Raw genomic sequence first — 24703 nt, forward strand, 5'->3', positions numbered from 1 at the left:
CATGGTAATAGAATGGAATAAAGTTTAACAACATGGTAATAGAATGGAATAAAGTTTAACAACATGGTAATAGAATGGAATAAAGTTTAACAGCATGGTAATAGAATGGAATAAAGTTTAACAGCATGGTAATAGAATGGAATAAAGTTTAACAGCATGGTAATAGAATGGAATAAAGTTTAACAGCATGGTAATAGAATGGAATAAAGTTTAACAGCATGGTAATAGAATGGAATAAAGTTTAACAGCATGGTAATAGAATGGAATAAAGTTTAACAGCATGGTAATAGAATGGAATAAAGTTTAACAGCATGGTAATAGAATGGAATAAAGTTTAACAGCATGGTAATAGAATGGAATAAAGTTTAACAGCATGGTAATAGAATGGAATAAAGTTTAACAACATGGTAATAGTATGGAATAAAGTTTAACAACATGGTAATAGAATGGAATAACATCTCTGTGTTTCTTCTCTCCTGCTAGCTGGCATACCTGCTAGCTCAGTTCCAGTACTTTGTCTGTCCCGTGGAATACAACAGTGAGACCAACCGTTTCACTGCGGAGTGTGAACCCTCGGACATTTTCGTGATGCACGAGTACACATTGCCCTTCACTGTCCAGAGCATCCTCAGATGGGTAAGGGGACCTTTACAGGTGTAAATTTCAGTTTTTTTCCCCCCACAGAAATCCTGTCTGAATAATTTCTGTTTGGGGAATTCCCTAACAACTTATTCTCTGCTGGTCCCAGAAGTCCTCTAACTGGGCAAAGCAGTGGCATTTGGGAATGTTTTGGGGAATTTTGCCACCAGGCCCAAAGGATATCTGGTCATAGAAGGTCAGCACCTCTAGGCTGAGTGCTTCATTCTACCTCTGTTAAATCACAGCAGTCCTGGGCTCACCTGCTCTGACAAGTAGTGTGCCGTTCCTGTTGGTCCTGGATGGCTTAGACACGAGGCAAACTTTTTTTGTGTTCTTAGGCTGAGTTTTACACAGGCAGTCCAATTATGGGCAAAACAAAAAGAGCTTATCTGATTGGTCAAAAGACTCAATCAGTGGGAAAAAGATCAGAATTCGGATGCCTGTATTACTGGTCTGGTGAGAACAGAAGTCTGAGAAACCTGCTGTTGTGTGTACTAGACATGATCCATGCTTAATTGTATTTTACTACATGTTGCTCAAACATTTACTGATGAGCTGGTTACAACTAAATAGTAGTGCTTGTTTCAATGAATCCAAGGGAAAAGCTAAAGTCTCTCTGTCTGTGTCTGCCTCTCTGTCTGTCTGTGTCTGCCTCTCCGTCTGTCTGTGTCTGTCTGTGTCTGCCTCTCTGTCTGTCTGTGTCTGCCTCTCTGTCTGTCTGTGTCTGCCTCTCTGTCTGTCTGTGTCTGCCTCTCTGTCTGTCTGTGTCTGCCTCTCTGTCTGTCTGTGTCTGCCTCTCTGTCTGTCTGTGTCTGCCTCTCTGTCTGTCTGTGTCTGCCTCTCTGTCTGTCTGTGCCTGCCTCTCTGTCTGTCTGTGTCTGCCTCTCTGTCTGTCTGTGTCTGCCTCTCTGTCTGTCTGTGTCTGCCTGTACAGAAAACGGTGACCATCTATCCGTACCAGATCCACAGCGTGGCGCTCTCCACCTTCGGCTCTCTCATTGGTCCTTTTGGAGGATTCTTCGCCAGCGGATTCAAACGAGCGTTCAAGATTAAAGTGAGAACAGAGACATTAACACACACACACACGCACAAAGGCCTACGCTTGGCTATGCTTGTTTAATTAACTAAATATTTGTGTAGGATTATTTCCATAGATACCTTAAAGACATAATCGTGATGATTTGTCTGTAAGTAGTCTTGGGCGGTATCCAGATTGTTGTACTGTTCTTCTGCCATCCCGGGGTTTACGGTATTTCCAGCGTAGTACACTAGGGGGCACTAACTACACACAAATTTTTTTAAATTTTTTTTATTTTGAGTTCTCATGAACGTTTTTTAGCTAAATGCTAACGAAGCGAAAACGAACCAACTAACTGCAGACAGGCAAATCCAGCTCATAAAGTTATACAAGAATAGCTATTAAACATTTTCGGTGAGTGTGGATATTTACAAGTTGAAAGTGAATAAGAAAAAATGTGCCATTGAACAAAGTTGTTTATGCATGCTTTTCTGAAGGAAGAGCAGCATGTGTACACGGAGCAGAGGGGAGAAGAGAGGAGGGAAAACAAACACTAGTAGGAAGCACCGGGACAAAATGGCAGCTGTGTAGAACCAATCCAGAGCGCTTTGTCTTCTCCAACACGGCAGAAAGCTAACAGCCCTTCTCCTGATTTTGAATTACCATAGCTAACTAACAAGTAAACCAAATTCACAGCCGGAGAGTATAGCGCATCTTAGACAGTTCTTAAGATATCTGATGGTAAACATTTAGTAGTGAATAACATACAAGTGTAACGTAATCACCTGAATTGCGCCACACTAGGCTTTGGGACTCCCGCTTTCTCCCGTTATGCTCGTCACAATGACCACGCGACTGGCTGCTGTTCTGGGAAACGACGGTGAAGCTTCATAATGTCAAGTTATTGTAACAGGCGACATGAAGGATGCAACCTACTTTAATCTCCTAATGTATTTGTACAAGTTGACTGCGGGTATTCACTTAATATTCAAATGTATTGAAAAACTTGAAAGAAATTAGTATTCAACGGTATTGAAAAACAATCTTGTGGGTATTTACAAATATGTTATACTGCTCAACTCTAGTAGTAACTTCTCTCTCTCTCCTGTCAGGACCTTCTCTGTAGTAACTTCTCTCTCTCCTGTCAGGACCTTCTCTGTAGTAACTTCTCTCTCTGTCCTGTCAGGACCTTCACTGTAGTAACTTCTCTCTCTCTCTCCTGTCAGGACCTTCTCTGTAGTAACTTCTCTCTCTCTCCTGTCAGGACCTTCTCTGTAGTAACTTCTCTCTCTCTCCTGTCAGGACCTTCTCTGTAGTAACTTCTCTCTCTCCTGTCAGGACCTTCTCTGTAGTAACTTCTCTCTCTCTCCTGTCAGGACCTTCTCTGTAGTAACTTCTCTCTCTCTCTCCTGTCAGGACCTTCTCTGTAGTAACTTCTCTCTCTGTCCTGTCAGGACCTTCTCTGTAGTAACTTCTCTCTCTCTCTCCTGTCAGGACCTTCTCTGTAGTAACTTCTCTCTCTGTCCTGTCAGGACCTTCACTGTAGTAACTTCTCTCTCTCTCTCTCTCCTGTCAGGACCTTCTCTGTAGTAACTTCTCTCTCTGTCCTGTCAGGACCTTCACTGTAGTAACTTCTCTCTCTCTCTCTCTCCTGTCAGGACCTTCTCTGTAGTAACTTCTCTCTCTCCTGTCAGGACCTTATCTGTAGTAACTTCTCTCTCTCTCCTGTCAGGACCTTCTCTGTAGTAACTTCTCTCTCTCCTGTCAGGACCTTCTCTGTAGTAACTTCTCTCTCTCTCCTGTCAGGACCTTCTCTGTAGTAACTTCTCTCTCTGTCCTGTCAGGACCTTCTCTGTAGTAACTTCTCTCTCTCCTGTCAGGACCTTCTCTGTAGTAACTTCTCTCTCTCTGTCCTGTCAGGACCTTCTCTGTAGTAACTTCTCTCTCTCTCTCCTGTCAGGACCTTCTCTGTAGTAACTTCTCTCTCTGTCCTGTCAGGACCTTCTCTGTAGTAACCTCTCTCTGTCCTGTCAGGACCTTCTCTGTAGTAACTTCTCTCTCTGTCCTGTCAGGACCTTCTCTGTAGTAACTTCTCTCTCTCTCCTGTCAGGACCTTCTCTGTAGTAACTTCTCTCTCTGTCCTGTCAGGACCTTCTCTGTAGTAACTTCTCTCTCTGTCCTGTCAGGACCTTCTCTGTAGTAACTTCTCTCTCTGTCCTGTCAGGACCTTCTCTGTAGTAACTTCTCTCTCTCCTGTCAGGACCTTCTCTGTAGTAACTTCTCTCTCTCTCCTGTCAGGACCTTCTCTGTAGTAACTTCTCTCTCTGTCCTGTCAGGACCTTCTCTGTAGTAACTTCTCTCTCTGTCCTGTCAGGACCTTCTCTGTAGTAACTTCTCTCTCTGTCCTGTCAGGACCTTCTCTGTAGTAACTTCTCTCTCTGTCCTGTCAGGACCTTCTCTGTAGTAACTTCTCTCTCTCCTGTCAGGACCTTCTCTGTAGTAACCTCTCTCTGTCCTGTCAGGACCTTCTCTGTAGTAACTTCTCTCTCTGTCCTGTCAGGACCTTCTCTGTAGTAACTTCTCTCTCTGTCCTGTCAGGACCTTCTCTGTAGTAACTTCTCTCTCTGTCCTGTCAGGACCTTCTCTGTAGTAACTTCTCTCTCTCCTGTCAGGACCTTCTCTGTAGTAACTTCTCTCTCTCCTGTCAGGACCTACTCTGTAGTAACCTCTCTCTCTCCTGTCAGGACCTACTCTGTAGTAACCTCTCTCTCCTGTCAGGACCTTCTCTGTAGTAACTTCTCTCTCTGTCCTGTCAGGACCTTCTCTGTAGTAACTTCTCTCTCTCTCTCTCCTGTCAGGACCTTCTCTGTAGTAACTTCTCTCTCTCTCTCCTGTCAGGACCTTCTCTGTAGTAACTTCTCTCTCTCCTGTCAGGACCTTCTCTGTAGTAACTTCTCTCTCTCCTGTCAGGACCTTCTCTGTAGTAACTTCTCTCTCTCTGTCCTGTCAGGACCTTCTCTGTAGTAACTTCTCTCTCTCTCTCCTGTCAGGACCTTCTCTGTAGTAACTTCTCTCTCTGTCCTGTCAGGACCTTCTCTGTAGTAACTTCTCTCTCTGTCCTGTCAGGACCTTCTCTGTAGTAACTTCTCTCTCTGTCCTGTCAGGACCTTCTCTGTAGTAACTTCTCTCTCTGTCCTGTCCCTTCTCAGGACCTTCTCTCTCCTGTCAGGACCTTCTCTGTAGTAACCTCTCTCCTGTCAGGACCTTCTCTGTAGTAACCTCTCTCTCCCTGTCAGGACCTTCTCTGTAGTAACCTCTCTCTGTCCTGTCAGGACCTTCTCTGTAGTAACCTCTCTCTCTCCTGTCAGGACCTTCTCTGTAGTAACTTCTCTCTCCTGTCAGGACCTTCTCTGTAGTAACCTCTCTCTCCTGTCAGGACCTTCTCTGTAGTAACCTCTCTCTGTCCTGTCAGGACCTTCTCTGTAGTAACTCTCTCTCCCTGTCAGGACCTTCTCTGTAGTAACCTCTCTCTCCTGTCAGGACCTTCTCTGTAGTAACCTCTCTCTGTCCTGTCAGGACCTTCTCTGTAGTAACCTCTCTCTGTCCTGTCAGGACCTTCTCTGTAGTAACCTCTCTCTCTCCTGTCAGGACCTTCTCTGTCCTGTCAGGACCTAACTTCTCTCTCTGTCCTGTCAGGACCTTCTCTGTAGTAACCTCTCTCTCTCCTGTCAGGACCTTCTCTGTAGTAACCTCTCTCTGTCCTGTCAGGACCTTCTCTGTAGTAACTTCTCTCTCTGTCCTGTCAGGACCTTCTCTGTAGTAACTTCTCTCTCTCTCCTGTCAGGACCTTCTCTGTAGTAACTTCTCTCTCTGTCCTGTCAGGACCTTCTCTGTAGTAACTTCTCTCTCTGTCCTGTCAGGACCTTCTCTGTAGTAACTTCTCTCTCTGTCCTGTCAGGACCTTCTCTGTAGTAACTTCTCTCTCTCCTGTCAGGACCTTCTCTGTAGTAACTTCTCTCTCTCCTGTCAGGACCTTCTCTGTAGTAACCTCTCTCTCTCCTGTCAGGACCTTCTCTGTAGTAACCTCTCTCTCCTGTCAGGACCTTCTCTGTAGTAACCTCTCTCTCCTGTCAGGACCTTCTCTGTAGTAACCTCTCTCTCTCCTGTCAGGACCTTCTCTGTAGTAACCTCTCTCTCCTGTCAGGACCTTCTCTGTAGTAACCTCTCTCTCCTGTCAGGACCTTCTCTGTAGTAACCTCTCTCTCTCTCCTGTCAGGACCTTCTCTGTAGTAACCTCTCTCTCTCCTGTCAGGACCTTCTCTGTAGTAACTTCTCTCTCTCTGTCCTGTCAGGACCTTCTCTGTAGTAACCTCTCTCTGTCCTGTCAGGACCTTCTCTGTAGTAACTTCTCTCTCTCTCTCCTGTCAGGACCTTCTCTGTAGTAACTTCTCTCTCTGTCCTGCCAGGACCTTCTCTGTAGTAACTTCTCTCTCTGTCCTGTCAGGACCTTCTCTATAGTAACCTCTCTCTGTCCTGTCAGGACCTTCTCTGTAGTAACTTCTCTCTCTCTGTCCTGTCAGGACCTTCACTGTAGTAACTTCTCTCTCTCTCTCCTGTCAGGACCTTCTCTGTAGTAACCTCTCTCTCTGTCCTGTCAGGACCTTCTCTGTAGTAACTTCTCTCTCTCCTGTCAGGACCTTCTCTGTAGTAACTTCTCTCTCTCCTGTCAGGACCTTCTCTGTAGTAACTTCTCTCTCCTGTCAGGACCTTCTCTGTAGTAACTTCTCTCTCCTGTCAGGACCTTCTCTGTAGTAACTTCTCTCTCCTGTCAGGACCTTCTCTGTAGTAACCTCTCTCTCTCCTGTCAGGACTTTCTCTGTAGTAACCTCTCTCTCCTGTCAGGACCTTCTCTGTAGTAACTTCTCTCTCTGTCCTGCCAGGACCTTCTCTGTAGTAACCTCTCTCTCCTGTCAGGACCTTCTCTGTAGTAACCTCTCTCTCTCTCCTGTCAGGACCTTCTCTGTAGTAACCTCTCTCTCTCCTGTCAGGACCTTCTCTGTAGTAACTTCTCTCTCTCTGTCCTGTCAGGACCTTCTCTGTAGTAACCTCTCTCTGTCCTGTCAGGACCTTCTCTGTAGTAACTTCTCTCTCTCTCCTGTCAGGACCTTCTCTGTAGTAACTTCTCTCTCTCTCCTGTCAGGACCTTCTCTGTAGTAACTTCTCTCTCTGTCCTGCCAGGACCTTCTCTGTAGTAACTTCTCTCTCTCTCCTGTCAGGACCTTCTCTGTAGTAACTTCTCTCTCTCTGTCCTGTCAGGACCTTCACTGTAGTAACTTCTCTCTCTCTCTCCTGTCAGGACCTTCTCTGTAGTAACCTCTCTCTCTCCTGTCAGGACCTTCTCTGTAGTAACCTCTCTCTCTCTCTCCTGTCAGGACCTTCTCTGTAGTAACCTCTCTCTGTCCTGTCAGGACCTTCTCTGTAGTAACCTCTCTCTCTGTCCTGTCAGGACCTTCTCTGTAGTAACCTCTCTCTCTCTCTCCTGTCAGGACCTTCTCTGTAGTAACCTCTCTCTGTCCTGTCAGGACCTTCTCTGTAGTAACCTCTCTCTGTCCTGTCAGGACCTTCTCTGTAGTAACCTCTCTCTGTCCTGTCAGGACCTTCTCTGTAGTAACCTCTCTCTGTCCTGTCAGGACCTTCTCTGTAGTAACCTCTCTCTGTCCTGTCAGGACCTTCTCTGTAGTAACCTCTCTCTCTCCTGTCAGGACCTTCTCTGTAGTAACCTCTCTCTCTGTCCTGTCAGGACCTTCTCTGTAGTAACCTCTCTCTCTCTCTCCTGTCAGGACCTTCTCTGTAGTAACCTCTCTCTGTCCTGTCAGGACCTTCTCTGTAGTAACCTCTCTCTGTCCTGTCAGGACCTTCTCTGTAGTAACCTCTCTCTGTCCTGTCAGGACCTTCTCTGTAGTAACCTCTCTCTGTCCTGTCAGGACCTTCTCTGTAGTAACCTCTCTCTCTCCTGTCAGGACCTTCTCTGTAGTAACCTCTCTCTCCTGTCAGGACCTTCTCTGTAGTAACCTCTCTCTCTCCTGTCAGGACCTTCTCTGTAGTAACCTCTCTCTCTCCTGTCAGGACCTTCTCTGTAGTAACCTCTCTCTCTCATGTCAGGACCTTCTCTGTAGTAACCTCTCTCTCTCCTGTCAGGACCTTCTCTGTAGTAACCTCTCTCTCTCCTGTCAGGACCTTCTCTGTAGTAACCTCTCTCTCTCCTGTCAGGACCTTCTCTGTAGTAACCTCTCTCTCTCCTGTCAGGACCTTCTCTGTAGTAACCTCTCTCTCAACTGTCAGGACCTTCTCTGTAGTAACCTCTCTCTCTCTCCTGTCAGGACCTTCTCTGTAGTAACCTCTCTCTCTCCTGTCAGGACCTTCTCTGTAGTAACCTCTCTCTCTCTCCTGTCAGGACCTTCTCTGTAGTAACCTCTCTCTCTCTCTCCTGTCAGGACCCTCTCTGTAGTAACCTCTCTCTGTCCTGTCAGGACCTTCTCTGTAGTAACCTCTCTCTCTGTCCTGTCAGGACCTTCTCTGTAGTAACTTCTCTCTCTCCTGTCAGGACCTTCTCTGTAGTAACTTCTCTCTCCTGTCAGGACCTTCTCTGTAGTAACTTCTCTCTCCTGTCAGGACCTTCTCTGTAGTAACCTCTCTCTCTCCTGTCAGGACTTTCTCTGTAGTAACCTCTCTCTCCTGTCAGGACCTTCTCTGTAGTAACCTCTCTCTCTCTCCTGTCAGGACCTTCTCTGTAGTAACCTCTCTCTCCTGTCAGGACCTTCTCTGTAGTAACCTCTCTCTCTCTCCTGTCAGGACCTTCTCTGTAGTAACCTCTCTCTCTCCTGTCAGGACCTTCTCTGTAGTAACTTCTCTCTCTCTGTCCTGTCAGGACCTTCTCTGTAGTAACCTCTCTCTGTCCTGTCAGGACCTTCTCTGTAGTAACTTCTCTCTCTCTCTCCTGTCAGGACCTTCTCTGTAGTAACTTCTCTCTCTCTCCTGTCAGGACCTTCTCTGTAGTAACTTCTCTCTCTGTCCTGCCAGGACCTTCTCTGTAGTAACTTCTCTCTCTCTCCTGTCAGGACCTTCTCTGTAGTAACTTCTCTCTCTCTGTCCTGTCAGGACCTTCACTGTAGTAACTTCTCTCTCTCTCTCCTGTCAGGACCTTCTCTGTAGTAACCTCTCTCTCTGTCCTGTCAGGACCTTCTCTGTAGTAACCTCTCTCTCTCTCTCCTGTCAGGACCTTCTCTGTAGTAACCTCTCTCTGTCCTGTCAGGACCTTCTCTGTAGTAACCTCTCTCTGTCCTGTCAGGACCTTCTCTGTAGTAACCTCTCTCTGTCCTGTCAGGACCTTCTCTGTAGTAACCTCTCTCTGTCCTGTCAGGACCTTCTCTGTAGTAACCTCTCTCTGTCCTGTCAGGACCTTCTCTGTAGTAACCTCTCTCTCTCTCCTGTCAGGACCTTCTCTGTAGTAACCTCTCTCTCTCTCCTGTCAGGACCTTCTCTGTAGTAACCTCTCTCTCTCTCCTGTCAGGACCTTCTCTGTAGTAACCTCTCTCTCTCTCCTGTCATGACCCTCTCTGTAGTAACCTCTCTCTCTCTCCTGTCAGGACCTTCTCTGTAGTAACCTCTCTCTCTCTCCTGTCAGGACCTTCTCTGTAGTAACTTCTCTCTCTCTCTCCTGTCAGGACCTTCTCTGTAGTAACCTCTCTCTCCTGTCAGGACCTTCTCTGTAGTAACCTCTCTCTCCTGTCAGGACCTTCTCTGTAGTAACCTCTCTCTCTCTCCTGTCAGGACCTTCTCTGTAGTAACCTCTCTCTCTCCTGTCAGGACCTTCTCTGTAGTAACCTCTCTCTCTCCTGTCAGGACCTTCTCTGTAGTAACCTCTCTCTGTCCTGTCAGGACCTTCTCTGTAGTAACCTCTCTCTCTGTCCTTTCAGGACCTTCTCTGTAGTAACCTCTCTCTCTGTCCTGTCAGGACCTTCTCTGTAGTAACTTCTCTCTCTGTCCTGTCAGGACCTTCTCTGTAGTAACTTCTCTCTCTGTCCTGTCAGGACCTTCTCTGTAGTAACTTCTCTCTCTCCTGTCAGGACCTTCTCTGTAGTAACTTCTCTCTCTCCTGTCAGGACCTTCTCTGTAGTAACCTCTCTCTCTCCTGTCAGGACCTTCTCTGTAGTAACCTCTCTCTCTCCTGTCAGGACCTTCTCTGTAGTAACTTCTCTCTCTCTCCTGTCAGGACCTTCTCTGTAGTAACCTCTCTCTCTCTCCTGTCAGGACCTTCTCTGTAGTAACCTCTCTCTCTCCTGTCAGGACCTTCTCTGTAGTAACCTCTCTCTCTCCTGTCAGGACCTTCTCTGTAGTAACCTCTCTCTCTCCTGTCAGGACCTTCTCTGTAGTAACCTCTCTCTCTCCTGTCAGGACCTTCTCTGTAGTAACCTCTCTCTCTCTCCTGTCAGGACCTTCTCTGTAGTAACCTCTCTCTCTCTCCTGTCAGGACCTTCTCTGTAGTAACCTCTCTCTGTCCTGTCAGGACCTTCTCTGTAGTAATCTCTCTCTCTGTCCTGTCAGGACCTTCTCTGTAGTAACCTCTCTCTCTCCTGTCAGGACCTTCTCTGTAGTAACCTCTCTCTCTCCTGTCAGGACCTTCTCTGTAGTAACCTCTCTCTCTCCTGTCAGGACCTTCTCTGTAGTAACTTATCTCTCTCTCCTGTCAGGACCTTCTCTGTAGTAACTTCTCTCTCTCCTGTCAGGACCTTCTCTGTAGTAACTGTAGTAGGACCTTCTCTGTAGTAACCTCTCTCTCTCTCCTGTCAGGACCTTCTCTGTAGTAACCTCTCTCTCTCTCCTGTCAGGACCTTCTCTGTAGTAACCTCTCTCTCTCTCCTGTCAGGACCTTCTCTGTAGTAACCTCTCTCTCTCCTGTCAGGACCTTCTCTGTAGTAACCTCTCTCTCTCCTGTCAGGACCTTCTCTGTAGTAACCTCTCTCTCTCTCCTGTCAGGACCTTCTCTGTAGTAACCTCTCTCTGTCCTGTCAGGACCTTCTCTGTAGTAACCTCTCTCTCTGTCCTGTCAGGACCTTCTCTGTAGTAACCTCTCTCTGTCCTGTCAGGACCTTCTCTGTAGTAACCTCTCTCTCTCCTGTCAGGACCTTCTCTGTAGTAACTTCTCTCTCTGTCAGGACCTTCTCTGTAGTAACCTCTCTCTCCCTGTCAGGACCTTCTCTGTAGTAACCTCTCTCTCTCCTGTCAGGACCTTCTCGGTAGTAACCTCTCTCTCTGTCCTGTCAGGACCTTCTCTGTAGTAACCTCTCTCTCTGTCCTGTCAGGACCTTCTCTGTAGTAACCTCTCTCTCTCTCCTGTCAGGACCTTCTCTGTAGTAACCTCTCTCTCTCCTGTCAGGACCTTCTCTGTAGTAACCTCTCTCTCTCCTGTCAGGACCTTCTCTGTAGTAACCTCTCTCTCTCCTGTCAGGACCTTCTCTGTAGTAACCTCTCTCTCTCCTGTCAGGACCTTCTCTGTAGTAACCTCTCTCTCTCCTGTCAGGACCTTCTCTGTAGTAACCTCTCTCTCTGTCCTGTCAGGACCTTCTCTGTAGTAACCTCTCTCTGTCCTGTCAGGACCTTCTCTATAGTAACCTCTCTCTCTCTCTCCTGTCAGGACCTTCTCTGTAGTAACCTCTCTCTCTGTCCTGTCAGGACCTTCTCTATAGTAACCTCTCTCTCTCTCCTGTCAGGACCTTCTCTGTAGTAACCTCTCTCTGTCCTGTCAGGACCTTCTCTGTAGTAACCTCTCTCTGTCCTGTCAGGACCTTCTCTGTAGTAACCTCTCTCTCTCTCCTGTCAGGACCTTCTCTGTAGTAACCTCTCTCTCTCCTGTCAGGACCTTCTCTGTAGTAACCTCTCTCTCTGTCCTGTCAGGACCTTCTCTGTAGTAACCTCTCTCTCTCCTGTCAGGACCTTCTCTGTAGTAACCTCTCTCTCTGTCCTGTCAGGACCTTCTCTGTAGTAACCTCTCTCTCCTGTCAGGACCTTCTCTGTAGTAACCTCTCTCTCTGTCCTGTCAGGACCTTCTCTATAGTAACCTCTCTCTCTCTCTCTCTCCTGTCAGGACCTTCTCTGTAGTAACCTCTCTCTGTCCTGTCAGGACCTTCTCTGTAGTAACCTCTCTCTCTGTCCTGTCAGGACCTTCTCTATAGTAACCTGTCTCTCTCTGTCCTGTCAGGACCTTCTCTGTAGTAACCTCTCTCTCTCCTGTCAGGACTTTGCAGACACCATCCCTGGTCACGGAGGCATCATGGATCGCTTCGACTGTCAGTATCTGATGGCTACCTTCACTCACGTTTACATAGCCAGCTTCATCAGGTAAGCTTCGTCACTTTAACCTAGCCAGCTTCATCAGGTAAGGCTCGTCACATTAACCTAGCCAGCTTCATCAGGTAAGGTTTGTCACTTTAACCTAGCCAGCTTCATCAGGTAAGGCTCGTCACTTTAACCTAGCCAGCTTCATCAGGTAAGGGTCGTCACTTTAACCTAGCCAGCTTCATCAGGTAAGGCTCGTCACATTAACGTAGCCAGCTTCATCAGGTAAGGGTCGTCACATTAACGTAGCCAGCTTCATCGGGTAAGGGTTGTCACTTTAACCTAGCAGGCTTCATCGGGTAAGGGTCGTCACTTTAACGTAGCCAGCTTCATCGGGTAAGGGTCGTCACATTAACGTAGCCAGCTTCATCGGGTAAGGGTCGTCACTTTAACGTAGCCAGCTTCATCGGGTAAGGGTCGTCACATTAACGTAGCCAGCTTCATCGGGTAAGGGTCGTCACTTTAACCTAGCAGGCTTCATCGGGTAAGGGTCGTCACTTTAACCTAGCCAGCTTCATCGGGTAAGGGTCGTCACATTAACGTAGCCAGCTTCATCGGGTAAGGGTCGTCACTTTAACGTAGCCAGCTTCATCGGGTAAGGGTCGTCACATTAACGTAGCCAGCTTCATCGGGTAAGGGTCGTCACTTTAACCTAGCAGGCTTCATCAGGTAAGGGTCGTCACTTTAACGTAGCCGGCTTCATCGGGTAAGGGTCGTCACATTAACGTAGCCAGCTTCATCGGGTAAGGGTCGTCACTTTAACGTAGCCAGCTTCATCGGGTAAGGGTCGTCACTTTAACGTAGCCAGCTTCATCGGGTAAGGGTCGTCACATTAACGTAGCCAGCTTCATCGGGTAAGGGTCGTCACATTAACGTAGCCAGCTTCATCGGGTAAGGGTCGTCACATTAACGTAGCCAGCTTCATCAGGTAAGGGACGTCACATTAACATAGCCAGACAAATATAGGGATAGGGAGTAGGGAGTAATTGACATAGTTTATTAGCCAGTTTCCGTCAGCTTTTATCAGGCATGGATGATCTTTAAGGTGATCACTAGGCAGCAACTGTTAATTTAAAGGGGCAATTAGGTGGTACTGGAACTATAGGGAGCAACTGTTAATTTAAAGGGGCAATTAGGTGGTACTGGAACTATAGGCAGCAACTGTTAATTTAAAGGGGCAATTAGGTGGTACTGGAACTATAGGCAGCAACTGTTAATTTAAAGGGGCAATTAGGTGGTACTGGAACTATAGGGAGCAACTGTTAATTTAAAGGGGCAATTAGGTGGTACTGGAACTATAGGGAGCAACTGTTAATTTAAAGGGGCAATTAGGTGGTACTGGAACTATAGGCAGCAACTGTTAATTTAAAGGGGCAATTAGGTGGTACTGGAACTATAGGCAGCAACTGTTAATTTAAAGGGGCAATTAGGTGGTACTGGAACCATAGGGAGCAACTGTTAATTTAAAGGGGCAATTAGGTGTTACTGGAACTATAAGGAGCAACTGTTAATTTAAAGGGGCAATTAGGTGGTACTGGAACTATAGGGAGGAACTGTTAATTTAAAGGGGCAATTAAGTGGTACTGGAACCATAGGGAGCAACTGTTAATTTAAAGGGGCAATTAGGTGGTACTGGAACCATAGGGAGCAACTGTTAATTTAAAGGGGCAATTAGGTGGTACTGGAACCATAGGGAGCAACTGTTAATTTAAAGGGGCAATTAGGTGGTACTGGAACTATAGGCAGCAACTGTTAATTTAAAGGGGCAATTAGGTGGTACTGGAACTATAGGCAGCAACTGTTAATTTAAAGGGGCAATTAGGTGGTACTGGAACCATAGGGAGCAACTGTTAATTTAAAGGGGCAATTAGGTGTTACTGGAACTATAAGGAGCAACTGTTAATTTAAAGGGGCAATTAGGTGGTACTGGAACTATAGGGAGCAACTGTTAATTTAAAGGGGCAATTAGGTGGTACTGGAACTATAGGCAGCAACTGTTAATTTAAAGGGGCAATTAGGTGGTACTGGAACTATAGGCAGCAACTGTTAATTTAAAGGGGCAATTAGGTGGTACTGGAACCATAGGGAGCAACTGTTAATTTAAAGGGGCAATTAGGTGTTACTGGAACTATAAGGAGCAACTGTTAATTTAAAGGGGCAATTAGGTGGTACTGGAACTATAGGGAGGAACTGTTAATTTAAAGGGGCAATTAAGTGGTACTGGAACCATAGGGAGCAACTGTTAATTTAAAGGGGCAATTAGGTGGTACTGGAACCATAGGGAGCAACTGTTAATTTAAAGGGGCAATTAGGTGGTACTGGAACCATAGGGAGCAACTGTTAATTTAAAGGGGCAATTAGGTGGTACTGGAACTATAGGCAGCAACTGTTAATTTAAAGGGGCAATTAGGTGGTACTGGAACTATAGGCAGCAACTGTTAATTTAAAGGGGCAATTAGGTGGTACTGGAACCATAGGGAGCAACTGTTAATTTAAAGGGGCAATTAGGTGTTACTGGAACTATAAGGAGCAACTGTTAATTTAAAGGGGCAATTAGGTGGTACTGGAACTATAGGGAGGAACTGTTAATTTAAAGGGGCAATTAAGTGGTACTGGAACCATAGGGAGCAACTGTTAATTTAAAGGGGCAATTAGGTGGTACTGGAACCATAGGGAGCAACTGTTAATTTAAAGGGGCAATTAGGTGGTACTGGAACCATAGGGAGCAACTGTTAATTTAAAGGGGCAATTAGGTGGTACTGGAACTATAGGGAGCAACTGTTAATTTAAAGGGGCAATTAGGTGGTACTGGAACCATAGGGAGCAACTGTTAATTTAAAGGGGCAATTAGGTGGTACTGGAACTATAGGGAGCAACTGTTAATTTAAAGGGGCAATTAAGTGGTACTGGAACCATAGGGAGCAACTGTTAATTTAAAGGGGCAATTAGGTGGTACTGGAACCATAGGGAGCAACTGTTAATTTAAAGGGGCAATTAGGTGGTACTGGAACTATAGGGAGCAACTGTTAATTTAAAGGGACAATTAGGTGGTACTGGAACTGTTTTGGTGAAAAGCTGCGGGACTGGAACCATTCGCCAATTCATAGTCAGATTAAAGGATCCATGACATCTATATTATAGGTTTTTTTTTCTTTACAAAAAAATCCATATCGCAATAAATAGCCTGAATTGATGCGACAACGATAAAGAGAACAATAATTGTTACATATCCCTTTAAACTACTGCTATTAGTGTGATGGTTGTAGCCATCAAGTGTCTCATTAACAATCACCCATATTAGCAAACTTGTTGTATTTCATTTTTCATTTCAAACTTCACATTTCTCGAGTAACAGGCTACTTACTTATCATAATGAACAATATCAACAAAATGCCTGCAATGAGTGGTCGGTGTCGATGAGGTGTCTGTGGTCGGTGTCGATAAGGTGTCTGTGGTCGACGTCGATGAGGTGTCTGTGGTCGGCGTCGATAAGGTGTCTGTGGTCGGTGTCGATGAGGTGTCTGTGGTCGGTGTCGATGAGGTGTCTGTGGTCGACGTCGATGAGGTGTCTGTGGTCGGCGTCTGTGGTCGACGTCGATGAGGTGTCTGTGGTCGGTGTCGATAAGGTGTCTGTGGTCGACGTCGATGAGGTGTCTGTGGTCGGCGTCTGTGGTCGGCGTCGATGAGGTGTGAGTGGTCGGTGTCGATAAGGTGTCTGTGGTCGGTGTCGATAAGGTGTCTGTGGTCGGCGTCGATAAGGTGTCTGTGGTCGGTGTCGATGAGGTGTCTGTGGTCGGTGTCTGTGGTCGGCGTCGATAAGGTGTCTGTGGTCGGTGTCGATGAGGTGTGTGTGGTCGGCGTCGATGAGGTGTCTGTGGTCGGCGTCGATGAGGTGTCTGTGGTCGGCGTCGATGAGGTGTCTGTGGTCGGCGTCGATGAGGTGTCTGTGGTCGGCGTCGATAAGGTGTCTGTGGTCGGCGTCGATAAGGTGTCTGTGGTCGGCGTCGATGAGGTGTCTGTGGTCGGCGTCGATAAGGTGTCTGTGGTCGGTGTCGGTGAGGTGTCTGGTCGGCGTCGATAAGGTGTCTGTGGTCGGCGTCGATAAGGTGTCTGTGGTCGGTGTCGATGAGGTGTGTGTGGTCGGTGTCTGTGGTCGGCGTCGATAAGGTGTCTGTGGTCGGTGTCGATGAGGTGTGTGTGGTCGGTGTCTGTGGTCGGCGTCGATGAGGTGTCTGTGGTCGGCGTCGATGAGGTGTCTGTGGTCGGCGTCTGTGGTCGGCGTCGAAGAGGTGTCTGTGGTCGATAAGGTGTCTGTGGTCGGCGTCTGTGGTCGGCGTCGAAGAGGTGTCTGTGGTCGGTGTCGATGAGGTGTCTGTGGTCGGTGTCTGTGGTCGGCGTCTGTGGTCGGTGTCGATGAGGTGTCTGTGGTCGGTGTCTGTGGTCGGCGTCGATAAGGTGTCTGTGGTCGGTGTCGATGAGGTGTGTGTGGTCGGCGTCGATGAGGTGTCTGTGGTCGGCGTCGATGAGGTGTCTGTGGTCGGCGTCGATGAGGTGTCTGTGGTCGGCGTCGATGAGGTGTCTGTGGTCGGCGTCGATGAGGTGTCTGTGGTCGGCGTCGATGAGGTGTCGGTGTCGATGAGGCGTCTGTGGTCGGTGTCGATGAGGTGTCTGTGGTCGGTGTCTGTGGTCGGCGTCGATAAGGTGTCTGTGGTCGGCGTCGATAAGGTGTCTGTGGTCGGCGTCGATGAGGTGTCTGTGGTCGGTGTGGTCGGTGTCGATAAGGTGTCTGTGGTCGGCGTCGATAAGGTGTCTGTGGTCGGTGTCTGTGGTCGGCGTCGATGAGGTGTCTGTGGTCGGTGTCTGTGGTCGGCGTCGATGAGGTGTCTGTGGTCGGTGTCGATGAGGTGTCTGTGGTCGGTGTCTGTGGTCGGTGTCTGTGGTCGGTGTCGATGAGGTGTCTGTGGTCGGTGTCTGTGGTCGGCGTCGATAAGGTGTCTGTGGTCGGCGTCGATGAGGTGTCTGTGGTCGGCGTCGATGAGGTGTCTGTGGTCGGCGTCTGTGGTCGGTGTCGATGAGGTGTCTGTGGTCGGTGTGGTCAGTGTCGATCATTTTGGTTTATCGTCCCAGCTCTAGTTTTAACCATGTTTTGAGGCTATACTGTGTTTGTTTACTAACATTGGAGTAAAACAAGCTTAAAAATGGGATATCAAGAGGCATTCAATGGCTATATGTCATCAATTTCAAACTGTCACAGCAGTTTGTCTAACTGACGGCCAGACGGAGAGAGATGGTGGCCAGTTGGATAAGACGGTCACCTCCAAGCTGTTTAGATGGTCTCCTCCAAGCTGTTTAGATGGTCACCTCCAAGCTGTTTAGATGGTCACCTCCAAGCTGTTTAGATGGTCTCCTCCAAGCTGTTTAGATGGTCACCTCCAAGCTGTTTAGATGGTCACCTCCAAGCTGTTTAGATGGTCACCTCCAAGCTGTTTAGATGGTCTCCTCCAAGCCGTTTAGATCAGGGGTTGGTGTCTAACGTCCAGATGGAGAGCGATGGTGGCCGGTTGGATAAGATGGTCACCTCCAAGCTGTTTAGATGGTCTCCTCCAAGCCGTTTAGATCAGGGTTTGGTGTCTAACGGCCAGATGGAGAGCGATGGTGGCCAGTTGGATAAGATGGTCCCCTCCAAGCTGTTTAGATGGTCTCCTCCAAGCCGTTTAGATCAGGGGTTGGTGTCTAACGGCCAGATGGAGAGCGATGGTGGCCAGTCATAAAAATAGGATTGTGAAAGACCTTCTGTCTCTATACAAGATGGTGTGTTGATGACTGGAGTTTTGGCTGTGGTGTGTTTCTCTGTTCCAGAGGTCCCAACTCCAGTAAGATGTTAACAATAATGACTTGTGGTTTAATGACAGGTTAATGGTAGTTATGTATTATGGCTGACTCTGTCCTGTGGTTTGATAGGAGATTTGGGGTCGTGATCTCTGACCCTGTCCTGTGGTTTGATAGGAGATTTGGGGTCGTGATCTCTGACCCTGTCCAGTGGTTTGATAAGCAGCTGTTTATATTATAATATGTTATGTCTGTGTTCCAGGGGCCCCAGCAGCTGTTTATATTATAATATGTTATGTCTGTGTTCCAGGGGTCCCGACCCCAGCAGCTGTTTATATTATAATATGTTATGTCTGTGTTCCAGGGGTCCCAACCCCAGCAGCTGTTTATATTATAATATGTTATGTCTGTGTTCCAGGGGTCCCAACCCCAGCAGCTGTTTATATTATAATATGTTATGTCTGTGTTCCAGGGGTCCCAGCAGCTGTTTATATTATAATATGTTATGTCTGTGTTCCAGGGGTCCCAGCAGCTGTTTATATTATAATATGTTATGTCTGTGTTCCAGGGGTCCCGACCCCAGCAGCTGTTTATATTATAATATGTTATGTCTGTGTTCCAGGGGTCCCAGCAGCTGTTTATATTATAATATGTTATGTCTGTGTTCCAGGGGTCCCAGCAGCTGTTTATATTATAATATGTTATGTCTGTGTTCCAGGGGTCCCAACCCCAGCAGCTGTTTATATTATAATATGTTATGTCTGTGTTCCAGGGGTCCCAGCAGCTGTTTATATTATAATATGTTATGTCTGTGTTCCAGAGGTCCCAACCCCAGCAGCTGTTTATATTATAATATGTTATGTCTGTGTTCCAGGGGTCCCAACCCCAGCAGCTGTTTATATTATAATATGTTATGTCTGTGTTCCAGGGGTCCCAACCCCAGCAGCTGTTTATATTATAATATGTTATGTCTGTGTTCCAGGGGTCCCAACCCCAGCAGCTGTTTATATTATAATATGTTATGTCTGTGTTCCAGGGGTCCCAACCCCAGCAGCTGTTTATATTATAATATGTTATGTCTGTGTTCCAGGGGTCCCAACCCCAGCAGCTGTTTATATTATAATATGTTATGTCTGTGTTCCAGAGGTCCCAGCAGCTGTTTATATTATAATATGTCAAGGTGTTTATATTATAATATGTTAATGTTTTGTCTGTGTTCCAGGGGTCCCAACCCCAGCAAGGTGTTACAGCAGCTGTTGGTCCTGCAGCCAGAGCAGCAGCTCAGTATCTTCAACGCCATGAGAGACCGCCTGAGAGACAGGGGAATACTGCCCCCTGCTGCCACGGAGGCGATGTAGAACACACATGCAAGAGGGGGAGAGTTTGGCTGTGTGTGTGTGTGTGTGTGTGTGTGTGTGAGAGAGAGAAGAAGAGTTTGGCTGTGTGTGTGTGTCTGAGAGATTGTCTTTGGCTGCTTGTGTGTGGCCTGCACCTTCTTCCAGACACTCATCCCTCATCTGCCCAGCGTGTGTTTTTTAATTTTCATGTTTCTAACCAGTCATTACTGTGAACTAAGATGTTGCTCCCAGCATCAAGGAGTTACCAATAACAACAGCAGCAACAACAACACGTTCAGACTGTCATAGCTACCACTGGGACCTGCATGAGTACCTAACTACACAAACAAACTGCGTCAACCGACCGTTATGCTACCAAGCTAGCAGCAACAACAACACGTTCAGACTGTCATAGCTACCACTGGGACCTGCATGAGTACCTAACTACACAAACAAACTGCGTCAACCGACCGTTATGCTACCAAGCTAGCAGCAGCATCAACCGACCGTTATGCTACCAAGCTAGCTAGCAGCAGCATCAACCGACCGTTATGCTACCAAGCTAGCTAGCAGCAGCATCAACCGACCGTTATGCTACCAAGCTAGCAGCAGCGTCAACCGACCGTTATGCTACCAAGCTAGCTAGCAGCAGCATCAACCGACCGTTATGCTACCAAGCTAGCTAGCAGCATCAACAACCGACCGTTATGCTACCAAGCTAGCTAGCAGCAGCATCAACCGACCGTTATGCTACCAAGCTAGCAGCAGCATCAACCGACCGTTATGCTACCAAGCTAGCAGCATCAGCAACCGACCGTTATGCTACCAAGCTAGCAGCATCAACAACCGACCGTTATGCTACCAAGCTAGCAGCATCAACAACCGACCGTTATGCTAGCGAGCTAAAGACTAAAGGCTGCGTTGCTCTGAACAGAATGTCTTCCTAAACTAAATGGATCCTAACTAAGCACACAGATAGGGGACAGTGGGTGACTGACTTGACGGTTTCTCTGTGGATGTACGGAGAACATTGCACTGATTTGTAGCTGACTTGAAGGAAGAAACGCGATAAAGCTTTTACAGTACAAGGCTATCGGCGTATCCTGGGTTAGTGTCTTGGTGTTGGAAGTGGTTTTAAAGCAACAGTGGGCTTGTTGTATTCACTAGACACCAAACGGAGGGGGAAACGGACTGAGAACAGGGACCTGACCTGAATTTGTCCAACAAGAAAAGCCTGTTTTTAACTTTCTGTTGTCCTAGTGCTACAGTGTGAAATTTCGACCCAGAGGACAAAAAAAAAATGTGTTTTTGTATGTCAGCTGCTCCAACATGTTTTCAAGATACTAAATACACTTGACTTAGGCTTTGGCCGTTTAGTATGATCTGTCTATCTGCGATAATGGTGTTCACTAAACTTAATATAGAACTTCTTCATTTTTTTAAATGATAAAAATTGAAAACATGAAGCATGTTTCTAAGTTATATCGTTCATTACTGCTGAAAACATTGTTTTCCCCCCCTCTATGAACTTGTTTTAGGTTCTAGATATACCTATTGTAGGTATTGGCAATTAACCTCAACCTTGAGATAGATTAAGCTTGTGTGTAACCTTGGACGTAAACAAACAAACGCAGTAACTATAGCAACCAGCACACTGTTCTTATTTCCAATGTATTACTGTACATAGAATATAACATATATATTTAGCTGAACAAAGACCTAATATAAAATCTGTGACTTGTCAAAATATACTAATATGGTAGCCCTATTATAAACACAACAATTACATGGGATGTAAATAATAATTTGATAATATACCTATATATACATACATTGAGTGTACAAAACATTAAGAACACCTTCACTAATATTGAGTTGGGCACCCCCTTTTGCCCTCAGAACAGCCTCAATTCGTCAGGGCAGGGACTCCACAAGGTGTTGAAAGCGTTCCACAGCGATGCTGGCCCCGATGCTTCTCACAGTTGTGTCAAGTTGGCTTGTGGTCCTTTGGGTGGTGGACCGTAAACACAGGAAACTGTTGAGCGTGTGAGAACCAGCAGCGTTGCAGCTCTTGACACAAACCGGCGCGCCTGGCACCTACTACCACACCTCGTTCAAAGACACTTTGTATGTGTGCCCCCCCACCTGGATTCACCAGGTAAGTCTATGTCATGGAAAGAGCAGGTGTTCTTAGTGTTTTGTATACTCGGTGTATATACACATAAGTTGAACTGGTGTCTGCTGCTGTGGGGAACGTGTGGGGTAACTTAAAACATTTACTTGAGATTGTGAGGAAATAATTTTGTGCTTCCTTTTCCTGTCTCGCCTGTTTAACCAATGAGTTTAGTTCCACTGTATTTGTCATCCGGTGTCCATTCCAACTCACTTGAGCTGAGCCACTCCCCGACGGTTCCAATATTCTACTTCTTACTAGACTCAATGTTTTGTCAAACTGTGTAAAGAAGAACAATATTTTTTTAGAAGTCTACTTATTTGTTTGAATTGCTCTTAAAAATGATTTAATTATAAGGTAATATGCAAGTGGTAACATATGATGTTAGGATTAAGGACTAAGTACAGTAGGGGTGTGTGTGTGTGTATATATAATACATATAAAAATATATTATATTCAGAAGAATAGTTGTATCTTTCAGCAATATTTTATCTTTAATATGCAAGGGTTGAATCTATGAAAATAATATGGATGGGATTTCTGTGTTGGGCTGGTATTCAATCAAACACACAGTACAGGAAAAACTGCACTGTGGAAAGAAAAGAAAAAAAACATTACTACTGTGCAGAACTTGAAAAACTATTTTAAGTCATGTGATTCATAGACCATGTTTACTGGGTGAAGAAAGAATCAGAAAATAAAACTCACTTTGATTGGAATGAGTTCATGAAAGACTGCTGTTTTTGTTTTTTTATATTGGAAAACTTTTTCCAGCTGTTTTTTTCTTTTCTTCCTCGTCTGGTCTTTGATTGAATCGGACCCATCTGTTCTGATTAACAGAGAGAGATCCTTCCTGAAACGTTTACCAAAAGCACGGTCCACATTTTAGAACCACGGTCTTAACTCCCCTAATGAATGATACAGTAGTAACTCCTAGCCTGGATAAACCAGACTGAAAGCTGGTGAACGCAGCGTTCCAATCTGGGTTCACCGGGCTAAGCAACTACCACGGTCATTCCCAAACAGACGGAGCCCTCCTTCACCCTCCCTTGGCCCATGTTCGACCCCTATAGCTGATCTGAAAGGACCTTGTGTGGGCACGAGAGTTTTTTTTACATTTCGTTTGGGATAAGGCCTAAGTGCTGTAGGATCCTAGCCTGGTTCCAGATGTTGTCATCTCATCTGATCATTATCACAAGACATTAAAAATGGTCATAGGAGTTGCAGGAAATCCCTGTTTTTTATGAACTGTGTACAGTAATGCCCGTCTTGTCACGTTGTCCTGTTCTCAGTACGTGTCCGTTTATTGTTGGGTCCTACTGGAAAACCAAAAGGAAATTAGCCTGGTTCCAGATCTGATTTTCGCTGTCCTAGTGCAAACTCCTATGGCATGTCGTTGTTACGCCGCTGTAGGAGTTCGCAGGACAACACAAACAGAAATGGGACCAGGCTGAAAGGAAATGGAACATCTTCTGTGTTGATTTGATTCTCCAGGTTTTAAAAAAATGTAAATTAATTTCCTCCAGAAGTACATTTTATTTTGTGCTTCTTGAAATGAATAACCGTGTGGAGTTGGGACCAATTCTCTACTGTATAATTGTCGCTTTTAAAGCCTTCCCCATGGCGTGATGGCTCCTCTATTGGTTCCTCCTTGGGATAGCTTTACAGATGTCTCTTTGTGGAAACTAAACTGTCCTCTCGCTTATTAAAACACGACTTGTGGATTATACTCTCTTAGAAATAAAACGTTTTTTTTTCCCGTTTTTCCCAATAGGAGAACCCTTTTTTGTGTTCCAAGTAGAAGAACCCTTTGGTGGTGATAAAGGTGCTATGTAGAACCTTGCGTTTAGTGAAAGGAGAAATAGTTATTTTCAGATGGTTCTCCTATGGGGACAATCGAAGAACCCTTTTTTAAGAGTGTACTGCATGTGCGTTCAAAACAATCTGACCAAAAGTAGAGCTATCAAAAGCAAAGATTGTGGTCAAGCTTACGAGACTTTCTAAGCTATGATAACTTAAGTTATGTTACTAACTTAAGTTATTATCATAACTTAAGTTATTGTGTGTTTTAAGTTATAATATTGTGATGATCAGTTCTGTTAATATATAAGCCCAATACTATTGGTTAGCACAGTAGTATTGTAACGAACTTGACCTAAAGTGTCAGATATTTGTCAGGTATTATGCATTTGAAAAAGTTGGGGGTCTCATGTCTTACTTTTTATAATTTTTCTTTTTTTTTTTATTGTATTTTTTGTGTGTGTAGACGTTTAAAAAAAATCTTTAACAAAAAAACAACATATTAAACATATTTTAAAAAAACACATAAAACCACAGGGAGATGTTTTCCTGATAAATGATCTGCTATTTAATGAACATGATATTCTGTTATGTGCCCTTAAGGAAACACAAGAATTGTTATCACATCTTTATTTTTTTCTCCAGCCTCATTGCTCAGATGATTTGAAGTGTTGTTTTATTTTAAATTAACATGTTCATCCACTCCGTGAACATTGGCTCATAAGATATGTTTGAATGTTTAACACAGACACAATACTTCAACATTTTATATTTTACACTGTCTGGTTAACCCCTCTTATTTCAGACGTGTCACTCAACAGTCTTGGTGACCGACAAGTCGGCACATGGAAATACAAGGCCGTCTCCCATGCACTGTAAGGCTTTGTCCCATAGGGGGGGTGTACAAACGAGCTTTCCCACAATGCATCGAGGCGGGTTCTTTTTGACCCGTTCACATCGACAACACACAACAATCATCCTGTGACAAACCCATCCTATGTAACCTTTTTTGGTGGAGTAAAATAAAAATATATGAAGAAAAAAACAATAGGTTAAATTGTATACCTTTTCTCTTGGCTTCTCTGACATTTTTGCCCTATATCATAATATATATCTGACATAGATAAGACACGGTTGTATATTATCTCGCGTTTGTAAATCTCTGTCACAATTTTCAAAGTTGTCATTAATTAACTTTTTCACAGTATTTTGTAACAGAATGAAGCTGATTTGTACAGAACATGGCAGTGAAAAGAAATCCACCTCATTGTTGCCTTTTGACATAACGGCACCACCTAGTGTTGAGACAGCTTTTAATTAGCATATCTCTATACATCATTACGATAGTTTTTTAAATTAGCATATATCTCTATACCTCATCGCATTTGATTTGACATAGATTTAAAATTAGCATATATCTCCATACCTCATTATCACACAGTTTATCTATCCCCCATTTCTTCAAATGACAAAAATATCAAATTCTTGGGCAGGTCACCCAGAGTATGAACC

General features: G+C 45.6%; 1 protein-coding gene across 1 annotated transcript in view; it reads left to right on the top strand.

Moving 5' to 3' along the window:
* The window catches only part of LOC135509523 (phosphatidate cytidylyltransferase 1-like), a 69275-nt gene extending 45553 nt beyond the window's left edge, over positions 1-23722 (top strand). The window contains exons 10-13 of the mRNA XM_064930299.1: positions 484-636; positions 1574-1693; positions 11952-12055; positions 19104-23722. Of these exons, the coding sequence (XP_064786371.1) occupies positions 484-636; positions 1574-1693; positions 11952-12055; positions 19104-19239 (513 nt within the window). The 3' untranslated portion in view covers positions 19240-23722. The remainder of the gene's footprint in view (positions 1-483; positions 637-1573; positions 1694-11951; positions 12056-19103) is intronic.
* Positions 23723-24703: the final 981 nt, after the last annotated feature.

The sequence above is a fragment of the Oncorhynchus masou genome, chromosome 1 (genome assembly GCF_036934945.1).
Source record: "Oncorhynchus masou masou isolate Uvic2021 chromosome 1, UVic_Omas_1.1, whole genome shotgun sequence".
NCBI classification, from domain to species: Eukaryota; Metazoa; Chordata; class Actinopteri; order Salmoniformes; family Salmonidae; genus Oncorhynchus; species Oncorhynchus masou.